Here is a 27,871-nt window from a genome sequence, read left to right on the forward strand (position 1 = left end):
TCTAAAATAAAAGTCCACGCAAACTGTCGTGATGACGCTTCGTATGCGTTCCCATGGAAACAGGAGGGAGACTTGACTTAGCAGCTTTTGGAATGTTTTCTTTAAAGTTACTCCCCTCGCAGGTTTGCAGCATTTAACGCGCGGTAAAGTGTGTGGCTTGCGAATTCCAGAAACAGTTTACATCAGAAGGTACAACTAACTAACTGACTTCACTGCATGAAACGCTTTTAGTGTTAAAACGAGTGCAGGCAGGCCTTTTCTTGTAGTTTTCGTGCTAACCTGCTAATCAGAATGACCCAGCAAGGAGCTGCGTTGCAAACCTACAACAATGAACTTGTCAAATGTAAGTAACCATCGACCCAGATGTACTATTTTGCTGTCAGGGGAAAATACATGTTATTTTCATATATTTTTGTTTTGTTTTACTTGATGGGTAGAAGGAACTTGAATGCAGCTAGTCTTCGCTGACATTTGCAGTCATTATAACGTTACTAGCTCAGGGGTGATTAGAAGACTAGTGTGACACCTATAGTGTATTGTGCCTTTCTTTGTCCTTTCCCTGATAGAACAACTGTTTGTTTTTAGCCAAGAAGACATCTGAGCGTTTGTGAGAGACATCAATACGATCTCCTTTGAAGCTGGAGAAACAGAATCTATTAAATTACATTCAGTAGCCTTAAAAAGTATTTGGACACCTGTATGTCAGTCTCATTGCATTCGATAACAAAATATCAAACCACTGGAATGAAGTCAGTTCTCTTCAATTAACACAGGTGTCCAGCAGAGTAACCACAGTGTATTTCATTACATGAACTAGGAACATGATTCACCAATATCTGACAAGCAGAAAGTGCCACAGGATTTTTTAACTTCATTTTGAACCATTTATCTGTTGTAGTTTAGTGATTTAAAATTAATACAACACAATTTGCAAAATTTTCCTCTTGGGGGGAAAAAGGGTTATTTTTATTTTTATGAGGTAGTTATTGTCCAGATACTTTTTAGAGCAACTGTACCCACCCACAACTTTTGCTCAAAAGTTTAGTATTTGTATTTAATATTGTTATGTTTTATCTTCTTCTTCTTCTTCTTCTTCTTGGGTTTCTTTTGTTCAGATTTGTGTTGTAGTTTTAAACTTTTTGGTTATATATACAGCACTGTACAAAAGTCTTAGGCACGTTAGTATTTTCACCCCCCAAAAATGGTTTTAAGCCAGTTATTTATATATTTTGCTGTTGTGTGTCAGTTTACCTTTCCAAACATTCATTTAGCCATTAACTGTAATAATCCATTGAGATTTTATGCACAAGCAGTCTGACAACAGCCGATATGATCCACACGGAGATCTGATCTCAGAATCATCGAGTCTGTCTGTGATTACATGAAGAAACCGAAAAAACTGAGACAGACTAAATCCAGAAGAACTGCGGCAACGTCTCCAAGATGCTTGAAGAAACAGACGTAAAAAGCTACCTGAAAAACTATGTGCAAGTGAACCTGGACAAAATCTGTTTTAAATGCAAAGGGTGGTCACACCAAAATATTGATTTGATTTAGTTAATATAAGTTAATTGATAAATAAAATCTATTTATGACATTATTTTTGAAAGCATCCTCACTTTACAACATTATTACATGAGTGCATAAAACTTTTCACAGTACTGTAGTTTGTAAAAAGGTTTCTTGAAGCGTCTTGGAGACGTTCCCGCAGTTCTTCTGGATCTAGTCTGTCTCAGTTTTTTTGGTTTCTTCATGCAATCTCGCTGGATTATGACAATTAATGGCAAAATAAATGTTTAGAAATATAAAATGATATTTCCTACTGACACACTATAGCGAAATATATAAATAACTGGCTTAAAAACACTTTTGGAGGGTGAAAATACTAACGTGCCTAAGACTTTGCACAGTACTATATATGAAGAGTTCAGATGCAAAAGCCTCTAAGTGCCATCTGAAATTTTCTTCTAGAATGATCATTTTTATCAAGTTCGTATATTTAAGTTCAGTAATTTCACTTAAATTACAATTAATAGGTAAATTTCATTGCCATTTAAGTGAAATTACTGAACTTAAATATACGAGCTTGATAAAAATGATCATTCTAGAAGAAAATTTCAGATGGCACTTAGAGGCTTTTGCATCTGAACTCTTCATATATATATATAATGTGTGTGTGTTTAGTTTAATTTATTGATTTATAAAGCACATTTAAAAACAACAGATATTGAAACTAAATTGATGTACAAGAAATATAAAACAATTCAAACATGAATAACTAAATAAATAAATATATATCACGTTACTGGACTGTTTGAATTGGTGTTTGATCCTGTTCTTTATTGCACAAATCAGTAGGAAGAACTGCTGAGCAAGCCCTCATCAGCAACTTATACACACTCCCTCTCAGTTATCACAACATGAATGTAAAGAAACACAAATAAAACACTGATTAAACGTATTTTAGATATGCCTGGAGCTGCCTCTTTTTAAAGAACTGGCCCTTTTCATCCTCCTCACCTTTCTCAGGTATAGAGGAGCTGTGCTCTAAAAGAGAAGATCTAAACCGGCTGATCCAACAGGAGGAAGCAGAGAAAACACGTCTTCAGCATGACATCCGTGTGCTGACAGAGAAGCTGAGTCGCGTGAACGAGAGCCTGGCACGCCGTCTCAGTGCCCGCGCTGACTTTGACCGCACCATCGCAGAGACGGAGGCTGCCTACATGAAGGTAAGGACACAATCAACCTGTTTAATATATTGTGACCTAGAGAAAAACACCAGAGTGACCAGAAAAAACTAAAACTAGCTTTATTAATGTTGCACAGGTGAGGTGTCCTTTTATTTTCTCTTTTTTTTTGTCGACCAATGTTTTTGCCAGGCCCAGTGCCAATATCTTAAATGAAACTTACACAACATTTATACATTTAATGGAGTGAATTACTTAAATTGAATCAAGACTACTGTTGTTAGTTGGCCAGGCAAAATTATTAGCTGATATTGTCTCAAAATGGCCAGATGTTGGCTGATAAATATTGTATTGTTTTCATCATGAATCTTTTGTTTATTAGTTGACCACTGTAAATGTTTTTTCCTCCATTGTGCAGTGCTAATGTTAATATCTGATATCTAGCAGGATGGCCGATAAAATTAGTCTTGTACTTAAATTTTTTATATATATATATATATATATATATATATATATATATATATATATATATATATATATAAATGGCAAATGGAATGGAACAAATGCATGTATAACAAACTATAGGAGTTGAATCCAGTACTAAGTCAAGGAGCTACATATTATTATTATTATTATTATTATTATTATTTTGTAAATAGATATGACCAGGTTATATATACGATGTTGAATTGGACATTCAAGACTCACTCATTCATATTTATTGAAAGGGGAAGAGAAACTGGTTTGTGATTTGTGTAAGAATTTCTTGAGTGTAAAACATGTAAAACACATAATAGAATGCCCATTTTTAAATGACATTAGAACTAGACATTAGTTGTTTTATTCAGAAAATGTATTAATGGACATATTTAAAAAGGTTTGTCCTGGAATAATGTTTTAATTTCTATCATATATTAAATTGAAAGATTCAATGTAAATGCGATTTATTACTGTTGTGGTTATTGGTATATACTTATGTTTATTAGATTATTGTATACAATGTATTGAAGTGATATTGTTGTAATCATAACTGTTTTAAAATTGAAATACTGTTGATTGCCATGAATAAAGCCATTGCTGCTATGGTGTTTAATCATAAATAAATGAATAGTATAAAAGTGTATGTATGTGTATATATATTTCAAAAGTTTGGGTTAGTAAGATAAAAAAATAAAAAAGGAATGAATAAATGTATGCATTTTATTAATGAAAAGTTACAGAAGATATTTCATTTGTTACATCTATTTCAAACTTTATATTCATCAGAGAATAAAAAATACAATAAGCAATATGCAATAATATGCAATTTTAACATTGATAATACTGAAATGTTTCTTGAGCTCCAAACAGCACATTTTGAGCATAATATATGATGCTATACATTTTCTTTATAAATATATTATCTTTTTTTTCTTTTTTTCTTAGACAAATTAAGGCCTTATAAGGGTCTTAAATCAGATTATGTTATGGCATTAAATGTTGCATGCATTGCAAAACATTTATATCTTCCTAAGTATTCCTGTTTTCTAATACAAATATCTAAACATCTTTGATACATTTACCTGATATGCAAATGCAAGTTTTGAAAATTAGATTTTTAAGATAATTTGATTTAGGTTTAAGCTTAAAACAAGAACACATATCTGTCAATGAATTATGGAAACTTACCTTTTAATTAAGTAGATCTTTTTTTTTAGACTTTTTTTGAAATTTTTGTTTTTAGCATACTCACTGCATTTTCATAGAAAATAAGACTTCATATTTAATGTCATTTTGTAAATTGTTCCAGCCAATTGCTAATTGGACTGGAAAACAAGACAAAAGTACTGAGGAAGAACATTACTTTTTTTGCAGTGTGATCAGAAGATACAGTAAAAGTTAAGTCCATATTCTTGTGGTTGAGAGCAGAGGTATTCCAGCTAGTTTTCTTACTAAAATGAATTAAAAATTAATGGACATCTGGTGGAAGTTGTATTGTCAAACATGTTCCTAATACAACTTATTAGGTTTCTCCATAGACATTTACATTTAGTGAACATATTGACGACATATTGTATTTGCTTACATTTTCTTTACTTGATCTTAAAAAGGTTTTTAAAAAATCTTTCAGAAACCCAGTTTTTTTAAATCCAATTATTTTTAAATAATGATGCTAGTGTGTGGACAGCCACCACATTTCAGACTAATTAATCTGAATGATACAACTGAGCCAACCAAAGAAGTAGGACAACATGCAGAGGTTAGTTAGTTACACAAAGAAAATGTGTGTTTATGGTTTGAACAAATCCCTTGTCTGTCTTTCTCAGATTCTTGAAAGCTCTCAGACACTGTTGAGCGTTTTGAAGAAAGAAACTGGGAATCTGACCAAAGCCACTGAACCAAGAAGCAGCAAAGATCATTGATAAATACTGAATTTTCCCATTCTCCCAGTCCTTTCATTTGTCTATATTCCATTAATCTCCTATCTCTTCTTTCATCTTTACCAGCAACCTTTACCACACAACATCAGAGTGTAACTTCTCATTCTTATCAGGAAGCTGTGTATGTAAAGTGTATAGATTTGTAATAATGTTTTGATATATGATTAGTGTTTAATGTAATGCTTTTATTTAAATTTAATGTTTTAATAAATCAAATTAACAAGTTATCTGTTTGATGTTATTTAAAGGGCTATAAAGGGAATTTCTGTGTGTAAATAAATAATATCTCAAGACAAAGTGTGAAAACTCCGCAACCTTCATCTGTTTATTGAATATTTCCTTGTGTTTTACATTTTTTCCCCTCTGAGTTCATCAAAACCAAATTGTACATTTAATATTCTCTTGATGCAGAAAACAGAAAGAATGAGAAAAAGTTTTGACAAACTAGTACATTTGACAAAAAGTACATTAACCACCAGAGCAATGAGCAGCTTGATTGGAGTTACAGTAACTAATGAAACACTTAAAGTTGCACTACATTTTGTAAGACACAAAAGCAATAGTTCCCAACCCTCTAAATGTCTAATGCGTTCCTCAAGAATATTTTATGTTTGCTAAGAACATCTGGAGGATCTACTGTATATAGACTGGGATGGTAAGCAAGTGCTAAAGTGACATACTGCAGAACTAGAATGTAAGATTTGGTTGAATTCTAACACTTGGAATTTATTTCAAGTTTTTTCTTAAATCAAAATGGCCTTTAATTGTAATATATGAAAAATCATGGGTTAAAATTTTTGTTCAGACAGGCAGCAAAAATCTGTTTTTTATTTTATTTTATTTTTAAATACACAACTATTCAAAAGTCTGAGGTCAATAAGATTTTTTTTTTTTATGTTTTGAAAGTCTCATGCTCACCATGGCTCCATTTATTTAATTAAAAATACAGAAGAAAAAAAAAACACGGTGATATTATTATATATTATTGCAACTTAAAATAATTGTTTTCTGTTTTAATATATTTTAAAATGTAATTTATTCCGTGATACTTTTTTTCATACTTTTTTAACAATCTAAAAGTCTTTACTGTCACTTCTGATAAATTTTTTGAGGAATTAAAGTTTTAAATTCTTTAAAAAATTGTATTGACCGCAGAACGTTTGAAAGGTAGTATATGTTTAGTTTGTACTATGTAGTCAATGTCATGCTCCCAGTGAACACAGATTATAATTTTTATTAAATAAATTATAATATGAAAGTGATTTTAGATTCCTTAAAGGCATTATTCCAACCAACTCTCAAAACTTAACTGCATCAGGTGCAAAATAAAGCAAAAACAAAGACAGTGCAAATGAATGAATACAAAAGCAAAGGACTAAGATGTACATGTAAGCTGTCTTATCATGATGTCAAATTATCAAAAGAATTATCCTGAAACACCTCAGTGCTACCGTTTGCCCCTTTGACTAAAAATATGAAAAAGTGGTAAAAGAGATCAAATAAATTATGAAAACTTAATCCTGGAGTGTACAAACTATACATCAATACTGGTCGGAAAGGCCGAAGAGACAAGTGAGCTGATACACCGAAGCCATTTAACAGACATGACACACTCAAGTCAGTTGGCATTGTGTGTATTTAGTCTTCATGTTTCACACACACACATGCTTACAGCGTGTCCAATCAAAAATCCACAAAATAATGTTTCCTACCTTCATTACTAAAACTGACCGCTCCCATTTGTACTGCAAGAATGTCCAGTTCAGAACACATAAGGATATAAACTTCAGCATGATTATTGATAAAACTGATGCACCAGTTAGTAACACTGTGCTTAAAATGGCATACTAAAACAATCTCAGATCATAAATCTCACAAAACCTGCCAAGAACATTTCCAGGTCATATTTCATCCCAAAAATAGATACATTCTATTTTGCTTAAACAGTATTTTAAGGATTATTAGGAGGCAAATAATTAGGTACATCCAGTCCCACCGAAATTGTCATTAATGTAACGTGAACATTTAATAATGCAATAATAAAAAATAAAAAAATTATATATATAGGAGTTTTTTTTTTTTTTTTTACTGTAATGCAGTAAGAATACCAGATTATGAATAATGGGGAAAACAACTCACACGTATTACGGCAATAAGAATTTCGGAGGAAAACATGCTTAAATGTCATGGAAATAATGTCAGAATGATGGTCCTAAAAACAGGCATCATTTTAATATTTTTTTCTTTTAATTTTTTTTTTTTGGAGGGGGTCAAATGTAACCTGGGCATGTCTTCACAGGATTAACTTGAATTTATAATTGCGTTTGTGATCCAAATCATGACCAAGTATTTTTATGTATATTTGTGTAATCAATCAATTCTTTTACCATGAAAAAGCAAAACAGAATGAATTTGCTTAACCAGCTCACTCAATTCAGCCATTAAGAGCTGCTCTTCAAAAAAAAAAAAACTGATCTAGAATCACCAAGTCAACACTAACATGTTGTTAGTATTTCAGTTGTATAGTATATCGGTCTGTGCATTAGAAATGTCTACCTTGAAACACAGACATACAAAAGGAAACATGAAACTAAAGTGGACGAATTCTATAGTTTGGGAGTCAATACAGACCTACACATGCACATACAAAAACATCACATAGAACAAGGATTGTGGCACCCTTTCACCAGTCATACATAAACAAGTCACTTATTTCATTTTTTGTTGCTTCACCCTCTTATTGTCCTCTTTCTGGAGTCCTGTTACACACACTCAAGTTTCCTTCTCTATTTAAAGGACAAGTCTTTCATCTTTCACTCTTTTAGAAATTTGGTCACTTTCATGAGGTGAGTATTACATACGTAGAGCAAGTACGTGATGGAAGAGTGAAATTCAAGAGCGGAATGGCTATTCAAGCCATTTTCCACGTTAACACAGTCCATCACGATCACAATCGGTGGCAACAGGAGGTCAGATGTGTGTGACACATCCGCTACGTGGATCAGCGGTGAGGAAAACCCTGCTGTTGACGCTGATGGCGTACGGCCACGGAATACGAAATGTACGTTTACGTGCTGGTTGCTACTGGTCCCCAATGTTCTGGAAGTATTTTCTTTGCATCCAGACTGGTGCTGGCAGGCAGTGGTTGGTCCCGTATCTTCCCGACGTCAGGAAGGTTTAGAAGTAGAGGGCTGGTTCACTGCTGAAGTCTGACAGAGAGGAGCTATCAGCAGGTGTCAGCTGGTGAACAACAACAACAAAGACAAAGTTAAGCAATAGGTTTAATTCCATGGTTGTCTTATGTATTATAGGTGAAAATATTTGCTCTGACAATGATTTGATTATGGTTGTTGACTAAATGAAGTAATGCATGATGAAATCCGAACTTTTTTTCAGAATTTGGTTCTGTACAGTTCAATTTACACTTTTACTGTCACTAAGGGGTGTGTTTCATATTAAACATATTTCAGGATTCTTTGACGAATAATTTCAAAAGAATAGCATTTATGTGAAACAGAAATCTATAGTAACATTATAAATGTCTTTACTGTTACTTTTGATGAATGTAATGCATCATTGCTAAATAAAAGTCTTAACTGCTGCTCAGGGGTTTGTTTTACTCCTAAACCGAAGTATTAAACTTTGGTGTGTAACTTGTCTTAAACTGTTTGTGCTGCAAACATACAGTAAAAAAAAACCAAAAAAACATAAGGTTTGTTGAAGAGATATGCTACCCCGTTTACAAGCGATCCAAAGCTGATAAAATGGTAATACATCTCCGATCACTAATATTAGTCAAATAATTAGTTAAATAACTGACTATCCCATAAACTCTAAAAATATTGGTAGCGATCTCACAATTCATCCTCTACATTCACGTAAAAAAAAAAAAAAAAAAAAAAAAACATTATTTAATAAACAGTAAAGAGTTTTAATACTGTACTTTATTGGTTATCGGCAATAATTCTTAACATATATAATGTTTAATTCTACAGTATACATATATAGAAATATATATATTATATATACACAGTTTTTTTTCTGCAAAAAAAGGGATATATTATTGATATAAATATATGGCCAATATTATTACAATTTAAAATACCTGTTTTCTATTTTAATATATTTAAAAATGGCATTGATTCCTGTGATGCTAAAGCTGAATTTTCAGTAGTCATTATATCAGTCTTCAGTGTCACATGATCCCTCAGGAATCATTCAGTTTTTTTGTTTTTAAGTTTCATAAACATATTTGCTTAGTATGCTTATTTTCGTGGAAACCCTGATGCTTTTTTCAAGATTCCTTGATTAACAGAAAGTTAAAAAATAACAGCATTTATGTTAAACAGAAATCAATTGCAACATTATAAATGTCTTTACTGTCACTTTTGATGAATGTAATGCATCATTGCTGAATAAAAGTATTATTATTATTATTATTTTTTAAATCTGACCCCAAGCTGTTGAATGGTAGTGTGTTTCTTGTTTGCAGTTGTGCTTAAATGTTTCTATGGTTCTCTGTAACCTATTGTGAACGAGAGACACTGCTGTATTCCATGGACACACAGAACAATAATTTATGAGAGTCAGTTGTGCATTTTAATGCAGTTGTCATTACCATAGAGGCCACAGAAAATTGAGGGAGGGCTATTTTCACTTGGGCCCGTGATAAACCACCCAGAACGCCCAAGCAACTAGCAAGCAATGCCAAATAGAGAACACTGTACACCTCGTTTTACATGAACAGGGACCAGTCACATTTTCTACTCATTTTACACTGTATATATTTATTTTTTGTTTTGTTTTGTTTTACCATGACCCCCTCTGTACTCTGTGAAGTGTCTTCCTCTCGGTGAGCTGACTCATCGAGCTTGTGTTCTTGCCAGGCGTTAAACTCCACTGAGTGTTTGGGTGTGTAACTGGACAGATCTGAGGACACGAGAAGAAAGATATTAATCAATGTCAAAACAGACTGAAGAATCATCACAGAAACTATACTTCATCTAAAAATATTTTAGACATATAATTGCAATTATGTAAATGTTTATATTATAACATTTTTATATAAACCTTCCCTTGTACCTTTACATATATGTTGACTTCTTAAATGTTCAAATTTGTTGTTATTTGTTTCTGCAAAATATCCTTGTCAACTACCCAAATGCAATAAATGTAACACCTCATTACTGACCAGCAGGTGTCAACACTGTTCATATGTAGAGCCATAGAGCTTTATTGTAATGATGAAGGTGATCTGTTCTAAACACTGAGAGATCAGCCCAACAAATCATCCTCACCTCATTTCACCTTCATTTCAACAAGCATCTCTACAATACTGAAGATGAATCATTATTTTATATCTACTATGGATTCATCAAACTGACCCCACTTCCTGTAAGACCACAATAAACAGGTCCCAATTTATCAATCCAAGAGTTGCATCCCAAAAGATATATAGGACGAAACGTGTGGATAAAAATAGGATGTGAACCGAATCCATTTCCTGTTCACCTCATCCATGGTTTCTGTGCCTTCCTCTCATTCTATCCCTTTCCTGTCATTCTTCTCATCTTACTAACCCGTGGTGTTGTTGGAGTGAGTGGGTGAGCTGGTGTAGCTGGCACGAGGAATGCTTATCCTCCCTGCAATGATCCCTCCATCATCTTCTCCTCTTTTTTCCTCTCCTTCCTCCTCTTCCTCTCCGCTCTCCCACGCGCTGTTCTCGGACGGGTATTCAAATGTGCTCTGTAGGCTGGACTCATTGAAGGATATTTTTAACTGTGGTGGAGACAGAGGACAGTTTGTTAGGATTCAGACCTGCACGCAATCTGCAAATGCAAAACTTCAAATAATGCTGTGAAGATTTCCACAAGAGTTTGAATGGATACTGAAGGAAATGTCCAGCAGATCTGTGAACTCTTTCAATACTACGTTTGACTAAGACTTAGATACTAAGACAAAGTGTGACGACTTTGATTAAGGTAAAATATAGGACAGTTCTGATTTGTTTAACAGTTTTTGGTCACTACATAATTATCCAATTTGTGTTATTTTGTAGTTAAAGAAACCTAAAATTACTTTATTAGAAATAATGAAGTATGAGGTGTGTCCAAACTTGTATATGGCTCTATGGCAGGTCCTGACCAAAACAAATATTTGTTTAGCAAAACTTTACCAGGCATGTGCACCTAATGTATTTATCTACACCATGGACCTATGGAAACAAATGGAGGCATTTTTTTGACTATGCACATAATGCAAATGAAAGGGAAATTGTGGGTCAAAAATTAAGCATTAACAGAGAACATAGTTTCCTTATTGCTTTATTTGTTAATCCTTATTATGATTTATTTAAGCTTGTCTGATAATCTCAAGTCAGTCATGGTCATAAATGTTGACACGCAAATCGATTGGGAAACTCAAATGAACTAAAGAGCACCTTTTTGGAAGTGGTGTGACGGCATCGTATCATAGTTCTTTCAAATACAACGCAGCATTGAATGATTACCATATCATTCACCATCATTATTATTTCTGGAACCACTTTATAAGTGTCTTTATGTATTAACATTTAAATTAATAATTTAATAGAATTCACTTATTGTGTACAATCATGTTTTTACATTGTACTTTTTTACGGCATGTAATTCATTTCTGTAGTTACTTCAGTAATTACACTGTTGACCTTACCCATACCCCTTAACCCACACTTAAAACTAAACATAAGAAATGTATCCCTGGCCTTTATCCATATCCTACCTCAATAGCTGCAAAAGTGGTCTGCAATATAACATGAACACAAGAATGTCATACAGACTTAAGGACTGGCTTCTTTAAAAAACAATCACCTTGAAACCACCATGAACACCCTAGCATTCACATTTTAACGTATTCAGGACTCCATAGCAACGCTTTGGCAACCACTCACAACACCTTAACATTACGTTAATCTTATTAAGGACTTATCAGACAAATAAATACTGTTGTCTGATGCAAACTCAACGTGAAGAGCCACTAGAAGATATTATACCCATAGGTATGCATGTAGTGTACAAAGCACCCTAGTGAGAGTCACCTGGTCAACGTCTGTGCCCTGGCCCTTGTGTATCAGCGCTGTCCTAAATATACTCTAATCTCAATCACATGTCCTTACTCGACTACATATAAGCAAGCTTATTTTACAAAGGATGTGAACATGGCCTTACATGGCACGCCCATCAAAACGACCGGACAAAGGCCGCACATAATTGGGTGATGTTTATTTGGTGTAATAAACGTAACCTTATATACCCTCTTATATACCATGATCATGATCACACACACGGGTGTGTGTGTGTGTGTGTGTGTGTGTGTGTGTGTGTGTGTGTGTGTGTGTGTGTGTGTGTGTGTGTGTGTGTGTGTGTGTGTGTGTGTGTGTGTGTGTGTGTAGCAAAAGTTTCGAAACTACCATTTTTAATGTTTTTGAAAGAAGTATCTTATGCTCATCAAGCCTGCATTTATTTAATCAAAAATACAGAAAAATAAGTCAAATTGTGAAAAGTTTGTATAATTTAAAATAATGGTTTTCTATTTTACTATACTTTAAAATGTAATTTATTCCTGATCAAAGCTGAATTTTCATCAGCCATTACTCCAGTCTTCAGTGTCACATTATCTTTCAGAAATCATTCTAATATGATGATTTGATACTCAGTTATTATCAATGTTGGAAACATTTGTGCTGCTTACTATTATTTGGAACCTGTGATGCTTTTTTTCAGGATTCATTTATAAATAAAAAGAACATTATTTGTTAAAATATAAATATTTTCAAAAAATTTTAATCTTTAATATCACTTTTTATCAATAAATAAAAACTAAATAAAAGTATCAATTTCTTTCAAAAAAAAGAAGAAAAAAAAATACTGACCCCAAACTTTTGAATGGTATATTGTATAAGTGTATATTGTTTTAAATAAATACTGTTCTTTTTTCTTTCTTTTTTTTCTTTTTATTCATCAAATAATCCTGAAAAAAGTATCCCAGGTAATAAAAAATAAAAAAAACCTGTGAACCTAAAACCTCTTTCAGAGGTGTTGTACAAACTTTGCTCTCTTTTAGTGGTTACATAACACAGTGGACATGGGTGAGTAAACTGGGTGTGTAGTCAAATCTGTCACTCTTGTTATAAATTAAAAAAATATATACAAACATGATACCTAAAGGATTAACTGATGGCATTATACATGCTGTGTGACATTCAGCACCTTTAGAAAGTATCCACCCTCCTTTCATCTTTTTTTCTGCTAAATCTCTAATAACACAAATCATTTATGAATCTACACACACACTTTATTAGGTACACCTGTTTAACAGCTCGTTAATGCAAATATCTAATCAGCTAATCACATGGCAGCAACTCAGTGCATTTAGGCATGTAGACATGGTCAAGATAATCTGATGAAGTTTAAACCGAGCATCAGAATGGGGAAGAAAGGTGATTTAAGGGACTTTGAACGTGGCATGGTTGTTGGTGTCAGACAGGCTGGTCTGAGTATTTCAGAAACTGGTGATCTACTGGGATTTTCACACACAACCATCTCTAAGGTTTAAAGATAATGGTCAGAAAAAGAGTAAATATCCAGTGAGTGGCAGTTCAGTGGCTGAAAATGCCATGTTTGTCTGCAGAAGAGCATCTCTGAACGCACAATGGGCTACAGCAGCAAGAAGACACACTGGGTCCCATTCGTGTCTGCTAAGAACAGGAAACTGAAGCTATAATTCACACAGGCTCACCAAAATTGGACAATAGAAGATTGTAAAAGCGTTGCCTGGTGTGAAGTCTTGACTTCTGAGACATTCAGACGGTAAGGTCAGAATTTGTCGTAAACAACATGAAAGCATGGATCCATCCTGCCTTGAATAAACAGTTCAGGCTGCTGGTGGTGGTGTAATGGTGTGAGGGATATTTTCTTGGCATACTTTGGGCCTCTTAGTACCAATTTAGCATAATCTATGCCACAGCCTACCTTAGTATTGTTGCTGACCATATTCATCCCTTTATGACCACAGTGTACCATCTTCTGATGGCTACTTCCAGCAGGATAACGTGCCATGCTACAAGGCTCAAAGCATCTCAAACTGGTTTCTTGAACATGACAATGAGTTCACTATACTCAAATGGCCTCTACAGTAACCAGATCTCAGTTCTATAGAATACCTGAGGGATGTGGTGGAGCAGGAAATTTGCAACACGGATGTGAAGCCAACAAATCTGCAGCAATTGCGTGATCCTATTATGTCAATAAGGACCAAAATCTCTGAGGAAAGTTTTCAGCACCTTACTGAATCTATGTCGTGTTCTGAAGTTCTGAAGGCAAAAGATGCTACATCTCTGAACTAGCAAGGTGTACCTAAAAAAGTGGCACGTGTGTGTGTATACACGCACACAAAAATGATAAATTAAAGATAAAAAAAATTGAATTAATTATAAATTAAAGGCTTATAAATGAATAAGACTTGAAATAAGACTTCTAATTAGATAAATTTAAGACTTTAGCAGTTATTAATTTTGTTCATTGTCCTTTAGCAGCAATTACAGTCTAGAATTTTCTTGGGTTTGAGTTTTGCAAATTTAAAGTTTTGCCTAATCCTAAGTGCAAATTTGTTCCAACTCCAAAGTAGACACTGAATATGTGTGGACTACAATTTTCAGATCAAACTACTGATTCTCAATTAGAATTGGGAATTGGTTTTCATAATACTAACTTTTTGCGATCCATTTTTTTTCCACAGCCTTTGCTGTGTGTTCTGGGTCATTGTGCTGCTGGAAAATGAATCTCCACCCAAAATGAAAATCTCTGGCAGACTGAATCTAGTTTTCTTTACAGATTTGCCAGTGTCCAAGTTGCTGTGATAACAACAGCCTTTTCAGTTTCCTCTACTGAAAAAAAAACAACAACAAAAAAACAAAGCATGATGCTTCCACTACCACAGTTGACAGTAGGGTGTTATTTGGGTGTTGGGATGTATTTGTTTTAAACCAAGCTTATGCAATAGTCTTTCAGGTCAAATGGTTTTGGTTTGCCACATAGTATGTTACATTCTCACGGGCATGACAATGTAGGCATTATCAAGAGAGATGTCTTACTGTACGCCCACATAGGCTGAATCTGAAGTGCAATTGGGATGTCAAAACATCACAAACTTGTTTCCACTAGACAACATCTTGAAATTCTGCCATTTCTTAAGACTTCATGATGTATGAAACAACTTATTTGTATTTCCAATTTAAAACTTCAAAATGTAAAATCCAACTTAAAAAAAAAATTTATTTGACTTTGCAACACATTAAATCGTCGAAACATTGGATTTATTTCTTTGCTGAGCTCGTCTCAAGGCATTCTGTGACTTATCTTCTACAAAAAAAATTATTATATGCTGCCTCAGAATTGGTCAAGACAAGATATCTTAGAGAAAACAGAAATAAGATGACTAGCTTTTGAAACTCTTTGTGTCTAGAGCATTTGTGTTCTTAAAATGCAATGGGCAGCTCAAAGGTTTTGGAATAGAGCAATTACATCAGATTTAAATATATAAAAATTCAGCACTAGGCTAGCCTTAGCATTAAACAACACTTGTGACCATAGCCATTTTCCCACTCAACTACTGTAGTTTCTTTAAACTACTGCTTTCTGAGGCATGATTTACCCAAACTCTGAATAAGTCACTGGCAGTAACAAGCGAAGTTTCTGGTGTGGAGTAATTTAGTCACTCTTGGCTCATGCTGAAATATTTCCTGACTATTCAGCCAGCATTAAATATATTAAATAGAGCACAGCGTGATATGCTGGCAGTTTCAACCATTTCCCATCGCAATTCACCAGCACAAATATTTTAAAATATATTCTTTGGCGTGAGAAAAAAAAGTCAAATTCCATTCAAGCAGATCAATCATTATTTAGAAATATTTTCAGAGTGCTCATATAACACATTCTGGATAGAGAGATTGGAAGAATAAGCACCATTGGAAAGGATTCTGCATATCCACTCCATTTTGATCTCTACGCCTATTAAAGCTTGAATTATTGAGAAAGAGTTTAACAGTGGTGTTTTTCAGACCTTAAACTCTTATTTTAGCAAACATTCACACAAAAAGCAGTAGAGGGTGCAGTTCAAACAAACATTTCAGCTGTGCTGGATTGCAGAAGAATAGGACACAGGAGAAGAAAGTTCAAAACTCTTACTTCAGGAATAAACAAAAAAAAATTAAACACAAATGTGATGCTTATTAGTGTGATTGTATTGGATCATCGAAGGTCGGCAGCAAAAATATTGGTTAATAAAGTGAGATTAAATACATAAAGTATATTTGTTTTATTTAACATATTTAATCATTACAGGTTTGCATAATATTCAGATTTTTTCTGAAATTTGCATTTCTCTATTTTAAAGTAACACTAAGTAGTTTTTCAACCTTCATAATATATTTCCAAGACGCTTGTGATGGTACATCGACTTAAAATAGGTTGAATGACACGTCTCCCATAGCCTGATGGGGTCTCGCTTTTACTCGTACTTTTAAACTTCGGGGTTCGGGTAGTAACCCGCAGGGGCGTAGCACCAAATTCTGGGCCCTGTATACTCTCAATGTCAGTGGGCCCCCTACACATGCCATTGTAACTTAAAGTTGCCTCTATGAGCTCACCTTCTCTCACATCATCAGACTCGCACCCTGCCTTGTCTTCTGCGTCAAGTGCAGAACTATCTACATCAACAAGCACAAAAAATAGGTATTAGCCTCTTAACGTACAAAAAAACCAACTTACTTGTTAAAGCAAGCTCACTTTGTATTCCAAGAGCCATTTCAGTGCAAGATAAAGCACTAAAAATAATTAAACATGTGATCAAGCATTGCGTATTATGTTGACAGTTTGGACTAAGCTTTAGGCTGTCAACCAAGTGTCCAAGTACCCACAATAGGGTGCTTAACAGAGCTTGAAATCTACCATTACGAACAAGTACAAAGATAACATAACTATTAATTGGTAGGGTTGCAAAGGGTAGGAACATTTCCGGTAAACTTCCAGTAAATTTCCAGAAACTTTCCATGGGAAGTTAAGCTGGGGAATTTTGGAAATATTCAAATTTGAAAACTTTCCACAAAAATGATGGGAATTAAAGGAAATTAATAGAAATTAACTGGAATTTGGTGATAATTTCAACAAACTATCATATCCAAACATAAATATCAAAAATTAGTTTTTTAAATAGTAAAACAATGTAAACAACATGATCTTTTATCAGATTTATTTTAGAGTAGAAATTTAAAACTTTAACTCTTGTACTGAACCATTAATTCTTCCATGGAATAACAAAAACATGAATGTTGAGTAAAATATTACTCATTACACTTTATGTAGTTTGCAAGCTCAAGTGTGTCCTCAGTACTCCAGGGTTGAAGAAATCATCAGTGCATGTGATGGAGGAATGCACAGTGCATGTAGGGGGCGTGGCCTCAGTAGCCCTGCAGTGTGCATGTGATTTAATAGCAGAGATATTTAAGTGTGCTGCATTAAATCTGCTTGTTTTAGCCAAGATTATGCTACAATATATTTTCCTCAACTATATTTAAGTTCCCTGTTAAAGGAATAACCTTTCAGTTTTGTAAATTCCCATTAATTCCCTTATATTCCTGTTAACTCCCATGGAAATTTTCCAACTGGCACTGAGTTCATTCTCTCAGTTGGTGTTATCAATATATTTTGAAATGAATAATGACATCAATTGGAGGGCCCAATTAATTCGAATTAGGCCAAAAAAAAAAAAAAAAAAAAAAAAATTGATGGGATTTCAAAGGGCCCTCTCCCTAGACGGGGCCCTGGGTAGTCAGGTCCACTTTTCCCCCCACTACCACGCCCATGGTAACCCGAGCACAAAAAGAACTACAAAATTCGACTGCTTTACGGCATAGGCTACCTCACTTCCCCCAACACGTCCTCACATGCTGTTGGACTTGTAAGTATATTGCTTATATATTGTATACAGTATATCACTCGGACAAGCTTTCACTCGTTGGTGTGAGCTAAAAAGCACCTGGCGTTCTTGTTGATGGATTAATAGACATCTTCGGAGGCTAGCTGTGCTTGTTCGATGTCCGACGATTTGTAACGCGTTGTGTTTATTCCCCAATCGAACTCGTGTAACTGTCTGTCACACGTTCTACCGTCCACAGCATTACTCGATAGACAAAAATAGGACAAGAATGAGCATCAAACAGAAACAACCCGTTTACGGGGTGTTCGAGGCGCACATATACAGACTGCCGACAGTTCAACAGGGCGCGCGCAGGTCTTAAAGGGGCCACACCTTGTTTCCACTCGTTACAGCTTCCATCCATAGACAGTAAACTGGACACAGCGACCCCATTGGATTCATCGGAGACAAGTGAAGTCAATTAGAAGCTCTTACTTCCTGGGGGTCGAGCGTACTGCGCAGACTCAAACTGAGCTTGACGACGTAGATGTGACGTGAGCAACCCGTCTGTCTTCTAGTAGCTGTGCCAAGAGAAATCTAAATCATTCCCTTCCGAAACTTGCAGAGACGGAGAGTGTGAGTAGGAGTTGTCCATAAGCTAGGAGCAGGAGAAACTTTTGCTATGTATTCTGATTAATTATTTTGTCACTTTGCCTCCACGTCCCCCCGATTGCGCGCGAGCTTCTCCTCCTGTCCATACGGTAATTCTCTACTGTGCGACAGAGAGTCGCGTGGTTATGACGCAATCGTTAGCTTATTTTTACAAAAATTGCTTCTACGGGGCCATAACGGAAGCTACAAGGTAATGGAGCCTTTTATACATTTTCGTGTTTCTTTAGAAATAAATAATGGACAAATGGAGTCTCAGATGCCTCAGATGTAAAGTTATTCGCTGTCAAAGTGACGCCAAAATGAATGGGAGTCAATGGGATGCTAACAGCAGGTGGGGGTCCGCTAGCCAATGGCGGCGCCCGAGGAAACTTCTAAATAATATGAAACCCTGCCCCCCTGCTCCCATCCGACTGAACAGGGACCGGTATACAGGGGGGAGGGGATCAGGCCGTGAGTGAAGAGACTGCTCTGCGTGAGTGGTATTTATGACAGTAACGTTAAATACAAGTAGTCCACAGCGACTCTAGGGGTCGTTGTTTGACCAAAACGGAAATCCTACCTAGTGGGGCTTTAATTCATTTTGAGGAATACTGAATCTCTTTATGTGCAAGTGAGATGAGTAAATGCCTAACCCTAACTACAATAACCATCATGTTTACACAGCGCACACAATGCCGATTTCTCTCAACATGGGGAAAGTTGTAGCCTGGTAATACCAAACTCTGCTACTTCGCTTTGCTTCGTAGACAGAGTCTGGCATGGCATAATTGAAAAGCGTTTTCTTTCTCGCGGGGGGGCGCTTGTCTGAAGTTTAAAATCATTGGTTACCCGTAAGCCAATCACATAAAGTTTGGTTATGGCGTGTGTTATCCGCATGCTCAGCCGCATCTAACTTCCACTGTAAACACATGTATGATGTGAAAACAAAACCATCGAGCGAAATACCGGAGTGAACATGGCTGTGAACGACTTTTGCAGATTATGTGAAGTAAATCTACGCATCCACGGTACAATCAGCGTCTACGTCACGGCTCTCAGCCCCCCCTCTGTTCGTTGATTGGCCGGCTGTTTTCAGGCCGGAGGAAAACAGAAAGCTATGACACTGTCTCAGACTGAGTACAGAAGCGAACTGAAATTGAGCGGAAGTACGAAGTCTGACGTAGTCAGGCTAGGAAAGTTGAGCTGTAGTCAATAAAAAGGAAAACAAAGAAACCAGTATTACTTATTTGAAAAAGAACTTCAGAAATGTTGTTGTAAATTTAAAAGCAATGTGTTAATTTACTCGTTACTTGAAAAAAAGTAATCTGAAAACGTAACTCAAGTTACTTTTCCACTACACAGTACCGGCTCGCCTCGGCTCGGCTCGACTCGACTCGACTCGGCTTTGTTTGGTTTTCCACTGAGTAAAAGTTGTACCTGTACCTGCTTCCAGGTACTTTTTTTCGTACCACCTCCGGCGAGGTTCTAAGCGAGCTGAGGTGATACTAAAATGTGACGTGAAAACACGACAGACTGCTGATTGGTCAGAGAGAATCGTCACTATTCACTGCGTCATCATTGCACGCGCCAGACAGAGTATCCTGAATAAAAAAACAGCAAAAACAAAAACATCCAAAAACAGCATACACTCGATTTCCTCCATTGTCCTGTGTGTGTGGGTAGCGGGTGTGTCTCGTGTAGAAGATTAAGTCACGGCAGTTTCCTGCGGCGTCGCTATGACGACCAGGAATATTGTGGAGGTACTATCTGCAATGGAAAACGGAGCGAAAAGCGAGCCGAGCCGAGACGAGACGAGGCGAGTCGAGTCGAGCTGAGCTGGTACTGGTAATGGAAAAGCGCCATTAGTTGTAGGCTAATGCGTTACCCCAACACAGCTTGTAGATATACATGAGTCACATATCAACATAGCTTATCTCATCCTGAATGTCTGGAATGTACAGTGCTTTGTACATACTGTATTAATGTGGATGTGGATGAGTAGTCAAATATGTTTTTTACACAAATAGAGATAATACAGTTTTTCTCAATTGCTAACAAACAATTCATGAAACAATTCACCATTTTCTCACAAACACAATATCGTAACTACACACCAATTTGTACAAACCTCAAACTTCCATGTCCAACACAAATATTTCAGTCAAAATCATATTCTCTTGTCAGAATCAAACTTTGGCCTCAGATGACACATAAAACTTATCGGTAACACTTTACAATAAGGTTCGTTAGTTAACATTAGTTAACTACATTAGTTAGCATGAACTAATAATGAACTGCATTTATTAATCTTTGTTAATTTCAACATTTACTAATACTTTATTAAAATCTTGTTAACATTAGTTAATGTACCGTGAACTAACATGAACAAACAATGAACAGCTGTATTTTTATTAACTAACGTTAACAAAGATGAACAAATACAGTAACAAATGGATTGTTCATGGTTAGTTCATGTTAGTTAATACATTACCTAATGTTAACTAATGAACCTTATTGTAAAGTGTTACCAACTTATCAAATACACAGACTACTTCCCTACCCAGTGAACACTAAGTGAGATCAATTCATAACACTGTAACAACAACCTCTTATTGGGAATCAGGAATGATTTTGCAGCTCATAGGCTATTACAGTATACAATGTAAATGAAAGAGTGCAAATACAGTAAAATACAATGAGCTTTCTGTAAAAATTACTTTTCATTACACTACTGTAAAATTATCTTACAGTAGATGAAAAACACTAGAAAAGGTCAAGTATTAAATAACTTAATATGAACTTGGTATACAGGACTGTACAGTAAAAATAAATAAATAAATACATTCAGCGTCCTCTGCACCTTCTGCCAAATTTCATTATAGTATATTGTACTACAGTAGTTTCTTGGTCTTCTGACAAAAGACTTTCTCTACCTCCCTTAGGCAGTCATTTCTCAGTTCTGCAAAAAGCAGTACATGTTAAATAAATTTAAAAAAGTGAGTTTGAGGCTATAGAACATGTGCTACAAGTTACTGTATACAAAATAGTGAAAATTCCCTCATATAAAGTACTGTTCACTGTTTACTGAAAGATCTAATCCTGGACTTCTACAGCAAGTTCAGCCTGAGAGTCTCTGGTGGCCTGCTGTCTTCAGTCAGCAGTCAAGTCAAGTCACCTTCATTTATATAGCGCTTTTAACAACAATAGATTGTTTCAAAGCAGCTTTACAGTGATAATAGGAAATTAAAGTAACAGAGATTGTTTTGGCTTTATAGCAGCTCTAGAATAAAGTTATTGTCCAGCTAAAGTTAGTTTTGATTGATTCACTTCCAACGATCATTAGTTATTAACTTAGCTAACATGACACCTTTCTTACAGAAAACCCTTAAGTTATCTCTGCACAAACTTCAAAAACGCGAACCTGTGAGAACGCTGACGGCTTGCACGTGCACATTACGTGTTTAGTCTATAGGTATGCGCGTTTGAATATATATGTGCGCAGGCGTGTAGTCCTTCTTTACAAACCAACCCTCAACAAACTACTTGTCTGGCCTTAAAATTTATAATACAGAATTTGTATCGCTTCCGCGTAGCCACGTGAACCGGAATTATCCCGACAGCGTTTTATCTGTACAGAGGTGAAGGGAAGGAGGCCTTCACAGGGGAGAGACTAGTTGACACTTCAGGACTGCGTCGTCTGTGTTGTTGTCTTCAGACTGGAATTATCACTGGATGTACTATCTCTGTGATTGTCTTTGCGTTGGTGATGATCTACTCAAGTCAGCAGAGACGAAGTGCAGAGGTCCCCACAACTAGTCTGGAGTGAGGCAGTCACATATTAGAGCCTTCATGGATGACCTCACGGTTACAACATCGACAGTGCCCGGAGCCAGTAGAATGTTTCGAGTATAGAGTGTGCAGCCATCTACGCAAATGGTTGGGTGTGCCATGCAGCTTGAGCCGTGTTAGGTTCTATGGAAACAGCAACAAGCTCAGGCTCCCATTCAGCTCCATCGGGGAGAAATTCATAGTTGGACGGGCGCAAGAACATCTGCAGTATTCGGGGTCGAAGGATGCTAAAGTGTCCGGAGCAGGCAATGTCATGAGGACAGGGAGGAAGAGGAAGGCAGCTGAGGCAGTCCAAAAGGCAGAAGCTGAACCACAAGGCTCTCACCTGGACTGTGTTGCAGCACTGCCACCGAGAAGGAAAGGTTGAGGCTAGTGCAAGAATAGGTACGTGCGTCAGTGGAGGAAGAATGAGCAAGAAGGGTTGTAGCAATGAAGAAACAGGGTGCCTGGATGAAGTGGAACAGGCAATGGAGCAGAAGGTCACCTGACAGGATATGTGGAAATGGAATGGAAATGGAAGAGGATAAAGTTAGCCCAGCCTCCCAAGCCCTGCCAACTTGTTGGTTTTGGGCAAGGTAGAAACTCCAGCATGCCCCCTGTGTTCCAAGACAGACTCTCTTGAATACATCTTGAGCAGCTTCTCCCGGGTCCTGGACTATGGCCGTTATCGCTGGAGACACAACCAAGTCCTCAAGACCATAGCTGAGACAATCAGTAAAGGGATCAGCGAGAGCAGAAGCGCCAACACTACAGCCAGGATGATTGCATTAATCAAGGAGGGAGAGCAGCCCATGAGGAAAAACAACCCTGTTGGCTTGCTCTACATAGCACAAGATTGGATGAGGACAGTTGACCTGGATAGGGAGCTGAAAATTCCAGCACACATCACCCAGTCCATGCTTAGACTGGAGATCATCCTGGTCTCAGAGTCTACGAAACAGCTTATCCTACTGGAGCTTACTGTGCCTTGGGAATGGGTGGAAAACTAGATGCATGCCAGTGGAGGTGGGTTGCCAAGGATTTGCAGGTCATTCCCTCAGCAAGGCTTACGGAATGCTGGGAAAAACTGATGCAAGCCAGAGAAGAGCCATCAGCAACAGCACGAAGGCTGCAGAGCGGGCATCAAGATAGCTATGGTTGAAAAGGGGTGACACGTGGGGACTGCAAAATGCCACTTGGACACAGGCCGTGACTTGATCAACCTCTGTCGGGTCGCCTGGAAGAGGGTGTCTGTTGAAAGACCCAAAACACCCAATGAATGCTAGGAACCAACACTGATAATGTGTCCAGGTTTGTGCATCAGTGGTTGTATGAATAACTGAAACTAACATACTGTGTGTGTAAGTAGTATAAAAACCCTGTAGATGATTCTTTCAGCTCTCTCTCTAGTGTAAGGATGCATTTTCTAAAGCATATAAATCACATGTGGCCCTATTTATATTATCCTGAGATTCTGATTGGTGTGTCATCAGTTTTGATACTTAATGTTTACTCATGGATAAATGTGTGCAATTTGAGTTCACATTGTGATGCTTCAGTTAATTATATTATGTGTTTGTATTATGAATGAGATCATGGTTAAACCTGTGTAAAATGAGGGTATTTTGTGTAAGTTTTGTGTTTTGCAGAAATCATTGAGAAAATTGGAATGTGTGTGAAAACAGGTGAAATTAATAAAAAAATGTGAGTTATGTTTTTTTTGTTTTTTTTAACTGAATGAATAGTTAGATTGGGAAATTGTGACAACTGAATCAGTTAAAGTGTGTTGGCAATTGAGAAAAACAGTAATTTTTAAGAATTCCCATTGTCGATTGCAACTGCAATGAACAATGAATTAATCAATAACATTAACCCTGCAAAATGCAAGTTAAAGACTCCAAAGTGCATGTAGTGCAGGGTGGCACTACTACAAAAATGCTTTTACAGTGTATAATTGCTGTTTTATGATCTTGTGATTTTAAACACTTTATAACAAGGTTGTTAACATTAATGTACTACATTTTAAATTATATATCATGAATTAATGCCTATATTTTTCACACATTTGTTAATCTTGGTTAATGTTAATTTTAAAAAATAGTTTTGCCCATTGTTATTTCATGTTAGTTATTTCTTAATGATATTACTTCATTTTATCTTAATATTAAAATGAATTGGTATATAAATTTGTATAAGCCAAATTAAAAACATATATTTTTTGTACATTTTACTTTTTCTTTGTATCAGCCCAAGATGATTCTGAAAGAAAATGTGGCGAGAGTCTCTTGTTATGCTGAAACTGATTCAACTTTCAGGCTCATCTGATTGACAGATAAACCACGCTCATGTTGTAAATGTGGTTATTTCAGCAAATAGTTTGCTTTGTATATTCAGTTTCACAGCATTAAGTTAAAGAGGGCAAATTTTATCATTCAACTGAACTGAGCACATGCATTTTAGACACTTTTTGTTCTTGCTTCGTCCTTGAATGAGTCAGGTGTTCTAGCATACTGTATTTACTTTAACAGCTCAGGTAATGTCAGTGGTATGACCCATGTTAGGGGCGGCCAAAATTACAATTTAAAATCAGAATATGAGCATAGCTCACTTACATTCAATGAAAATATTGAAACGTTAGCAACACTGATTCAACACAATTATTAAAGGGTCACTTTGCAGATTTTTTATGCTACAATATATGTTTAAAAAATGCAAATATATTTAAAAATGGCTTTTGTACTGGTATTGTCCTCTTTTTACATTTATTATTGTTAATTTAGTACAATAATAACAATAGTTGAATTTTTTTTTAAAAATATGGATATAACTTTTCCCTAGTAAAAATGAGTATACATGTTTAGCAGACCAGAATTCTCTAGAGATGCTGTCCTTATTTGTACCAAGGTTGAGACTTCATGTAAATACACACACACACAAATACTGGGGGTTTCTCTCTGAGTTACAACCTTTGGTTGGCAGCACACTGTGAAGCAGAATCTGTCCAGCAAATGCTGAAACTCTTTGTCTGTAGGCTTGTGTGTGAGGGGAAAGATTGTTACGGCCTCTCATTGAAGTGTAGGGCAGACTGAGCAGATGCCTGATTAGAGCTAATCTGCTGCCAGGGTGTTTAATATTAGAAATCCCTCAGCACAGTACAGCTGGTAAGACCTACAATACACAAACACACACACACGCATGGTTTCATAAGCGTGTGATGTAGGTGAACCAGCATAATAGACATGTGTATTCTTGCATGATCTAGGGGATTAGAATATTTCAGTCACGTCTGAATCATTTCACTGGCTACTAAAGCTTGCGAAAAATACATTACTGTAATATTGAAGGTTAAAATTAACAACTGATTTGAATAAAAAAATATTTAAATTGCAAAAAAAAATATTATAATAATAACATTATTATATTAACTTTTTAATGACATAATTATGTTTCTACTCCAATTCGTTTTTTGAATGATAAACATTTAAAAGGTGGCTTTCATTTTATTCAAACATTCATTAAATATTGAAGAACAGGTGAAAGTCAGCATGAAACAGAAGTTGCAATAGTCCTTTCTTCCCTATTGTGACATACTGTACGAATGAAACAACAAGATTAAATGTAGGATGGGAATTGATTTTGTCCAATGGGAATTGATAGGATTGTTGTCATTTGCTATTGCATCAATCTCATGTGACTGACAAGTTGTCACACTAGTACACACATCATCAGAGAAGAGAATTCGCTACAAGAGGGATAGGAAGTTATTTTGATTAAAGATTACAAGTCGGGATGCTCCGATCGATCGGCATCGGCCGATAATCACATTCTATGACTCGATTGGTAATCACTAACAGAGGCAGCCTTTGCAATTTGGAGGCTCCTTTCAAAGAAACAGTTGGAAATATAATGTGGATACCATTGAATTAATATCTTTTCATCAGGTTAGATACTGATAATTAATCACTCAAACCCCTTTATCTAAACCTCTCTACTTAACCATCGGACTCGCACATCCGCCATGTTTGTATTTATTTAACACTTTTTTTATTTGTGTTGTTTCTAATCAAATCCTTTGTCCAACACATAATGGGTCATGGGCAATATTAGTCGTTGGAGTGTGGACTGCACGAATCTGCATTTCGGATTCTAACTGGATAAAATAAACCATCCGGGCATCGATGTGCCTGATGCCGAATACCTTATTCGGAAAGGCACAGATAATGGCTTCAAAATGATAAACGAATTCTACCGAATAATAGGAAAAATATTCGGCAGACCCATTCTTTCCTCGTGTTTGCTGGAGTCTCTTTTAAAAAATAAGGGCTTTTACAAGAGAGATATCAACTAAAATACTATTTCATACACATTTTCTATTTTATAGGCTATGTCTATTTAAATGTGTTAAATCTTGTACGATGTTACACGAATGACTGAATCTGTGTATCTGTGCCCTAACCAAATTAATATTAGTGTCCTCACTGTAAACGAAATGCTGCAGGAACTGACAAAAATCATAGCCAATCAGAACATCGGATGTTTAATAAACAGCAAGGTAGAGCAGAATTTTGAACCAATGAGATTTTGTGGTGGGCGGAGCTACACGGTTTAACAAGAAAAATAGAAACCAAGCAACTGACAAAGTGGTCCTTAATTTGCAAACTTAATCTATACAGTATGCATTTCATTAGTGGTGGGAAATAGGGCTGGGTATGACAACATTTTAAGATTCGATTAAATTAAGTTGATGCATTTGGATATATCAGGTACAGTATCATGTAAAAAAAATTCTCAAGAGAAAACGTCACTCAACTAAAGCTGTAAACAATACAGAAAACCTTGTCACATGATACTTTACTATAATATTAAAGTTGGCATGAAATGTAAGCTGCAATAGTCTTTTTTCCCCAATTGTTACACATTTTCAAGTGAATTGGCTCATCTAACTGATTTGTATACAAAAAACATTTCAATCACACATAAGGCAGTTTTTTATAATAATACATTTATAATAAAATAATTATGTTTCTACTACAATTCAAAAACTTGTTTTCATGATGGATTATTCAAACGTACATTGATATTGAAGAACAGGTTAAAATATAATGAATATGAAATATAGTGTATATTTAGCAAAAAGCTCCTCTCTATAGTTTCTATACAGTTTTCATCACCTGAAAACAGCACCGACTTAAAGATCGATTGTCGATTCTTTGAATTTAGGAATCAATATCAGTTTATCAAAATAAAAAACAATTAAAATCAAGAATTACCCATATTTTCTACCCAGCCTTAGTGGGAAATTATAGAAAGACATATGTAATAGGAACAGGC

At 35.7% G+C, this 27,871-nt stretch overlaps 2 protein-coding genes across 2 annotated transcripts in view; one reads left to right on the top strand and one right to left on the bottom strand.

The window, feature by feature from the left end:
- Positions 1-50: 50 nt before the first annotated feature.
- Positions 51-5,334, top strand: ssna1 (Sjogren syndrome nuclear autoantigen 1). The gene is made up of 3 exons (XM_082171546.1): positions 51-343; positions 2,530-2,729; positions 4,994-5,334. Exons 1-3 carry the CDS (start codon positions 292-294, stop codon positions 5,087-5,089), a joined length of 348 nt encoding a protein of 115 aa, XP_082027672.1. The 5' UTR covers positions 51-291; the 3' UTR covers positions 5,090-5,334.
- A 71-nt stretch (positions 5,335-5,405) lies between these two features.
- tprn (taperin) overlaps positions 5,406-27,871 on the bottom strand; it is a 36,274-nt gene continuing 13,808 nt past the window's right edge. Inside the window, exons 2-4 of the mRNA XM_082171423.1 lie at positions 10,687-10,885; positions 9,921-10,036; positions 5,406-8,347 (exon numbers count right to left, since the gene is read on the bottom strand). Coding sequence (XP_082027549.1) covers positions 8,285-8,347; positions 9,921-10,036; positions 10,687-10,885 — 378 coding nt within the window. The 3' untranslated portion in view covers positions 5,406-8,284. The remainder of the gene's footprint in view (positions 8,348-9,920; positions 10,037-10,686; positions 10,886-27,871) is intronic.

This window comes from Leuciscus leuciscus, assembly GCF_965113295.1.
Source record: "Leuciscus leuciscus genome assembly, chromosome: 5".
Lineage (NCBI taxonomy): Eukaryota > Metazoa > Chordata > Actinopteri > Cypriniformes > Leuciscidae > Leuciscus > Leuciscus leuciscus.

Coding starts and splice junctions, on each gene's coding strand:
- ssna1 (XM_082171546.1), top strand. CDS start 292: ATGACCCAGCAAGGAGCTGCGTTGCAAACCTACAACAATGAACTTGTC. Junction 344..2,529: donor CAACAATGAACTTGTCAAAT/GTAAGTAACCAT, acceptor CACCTTTCTCAG/GTATAGAGGAGCTGTGCTCT. Junction 2,730..4,993: donor CGGAGGCTGCCTACATGAAG/GTAAGGACACAA, acceptor TGTCTTTCTCAG/ATTCTTGAAAGCTCTCAGAC.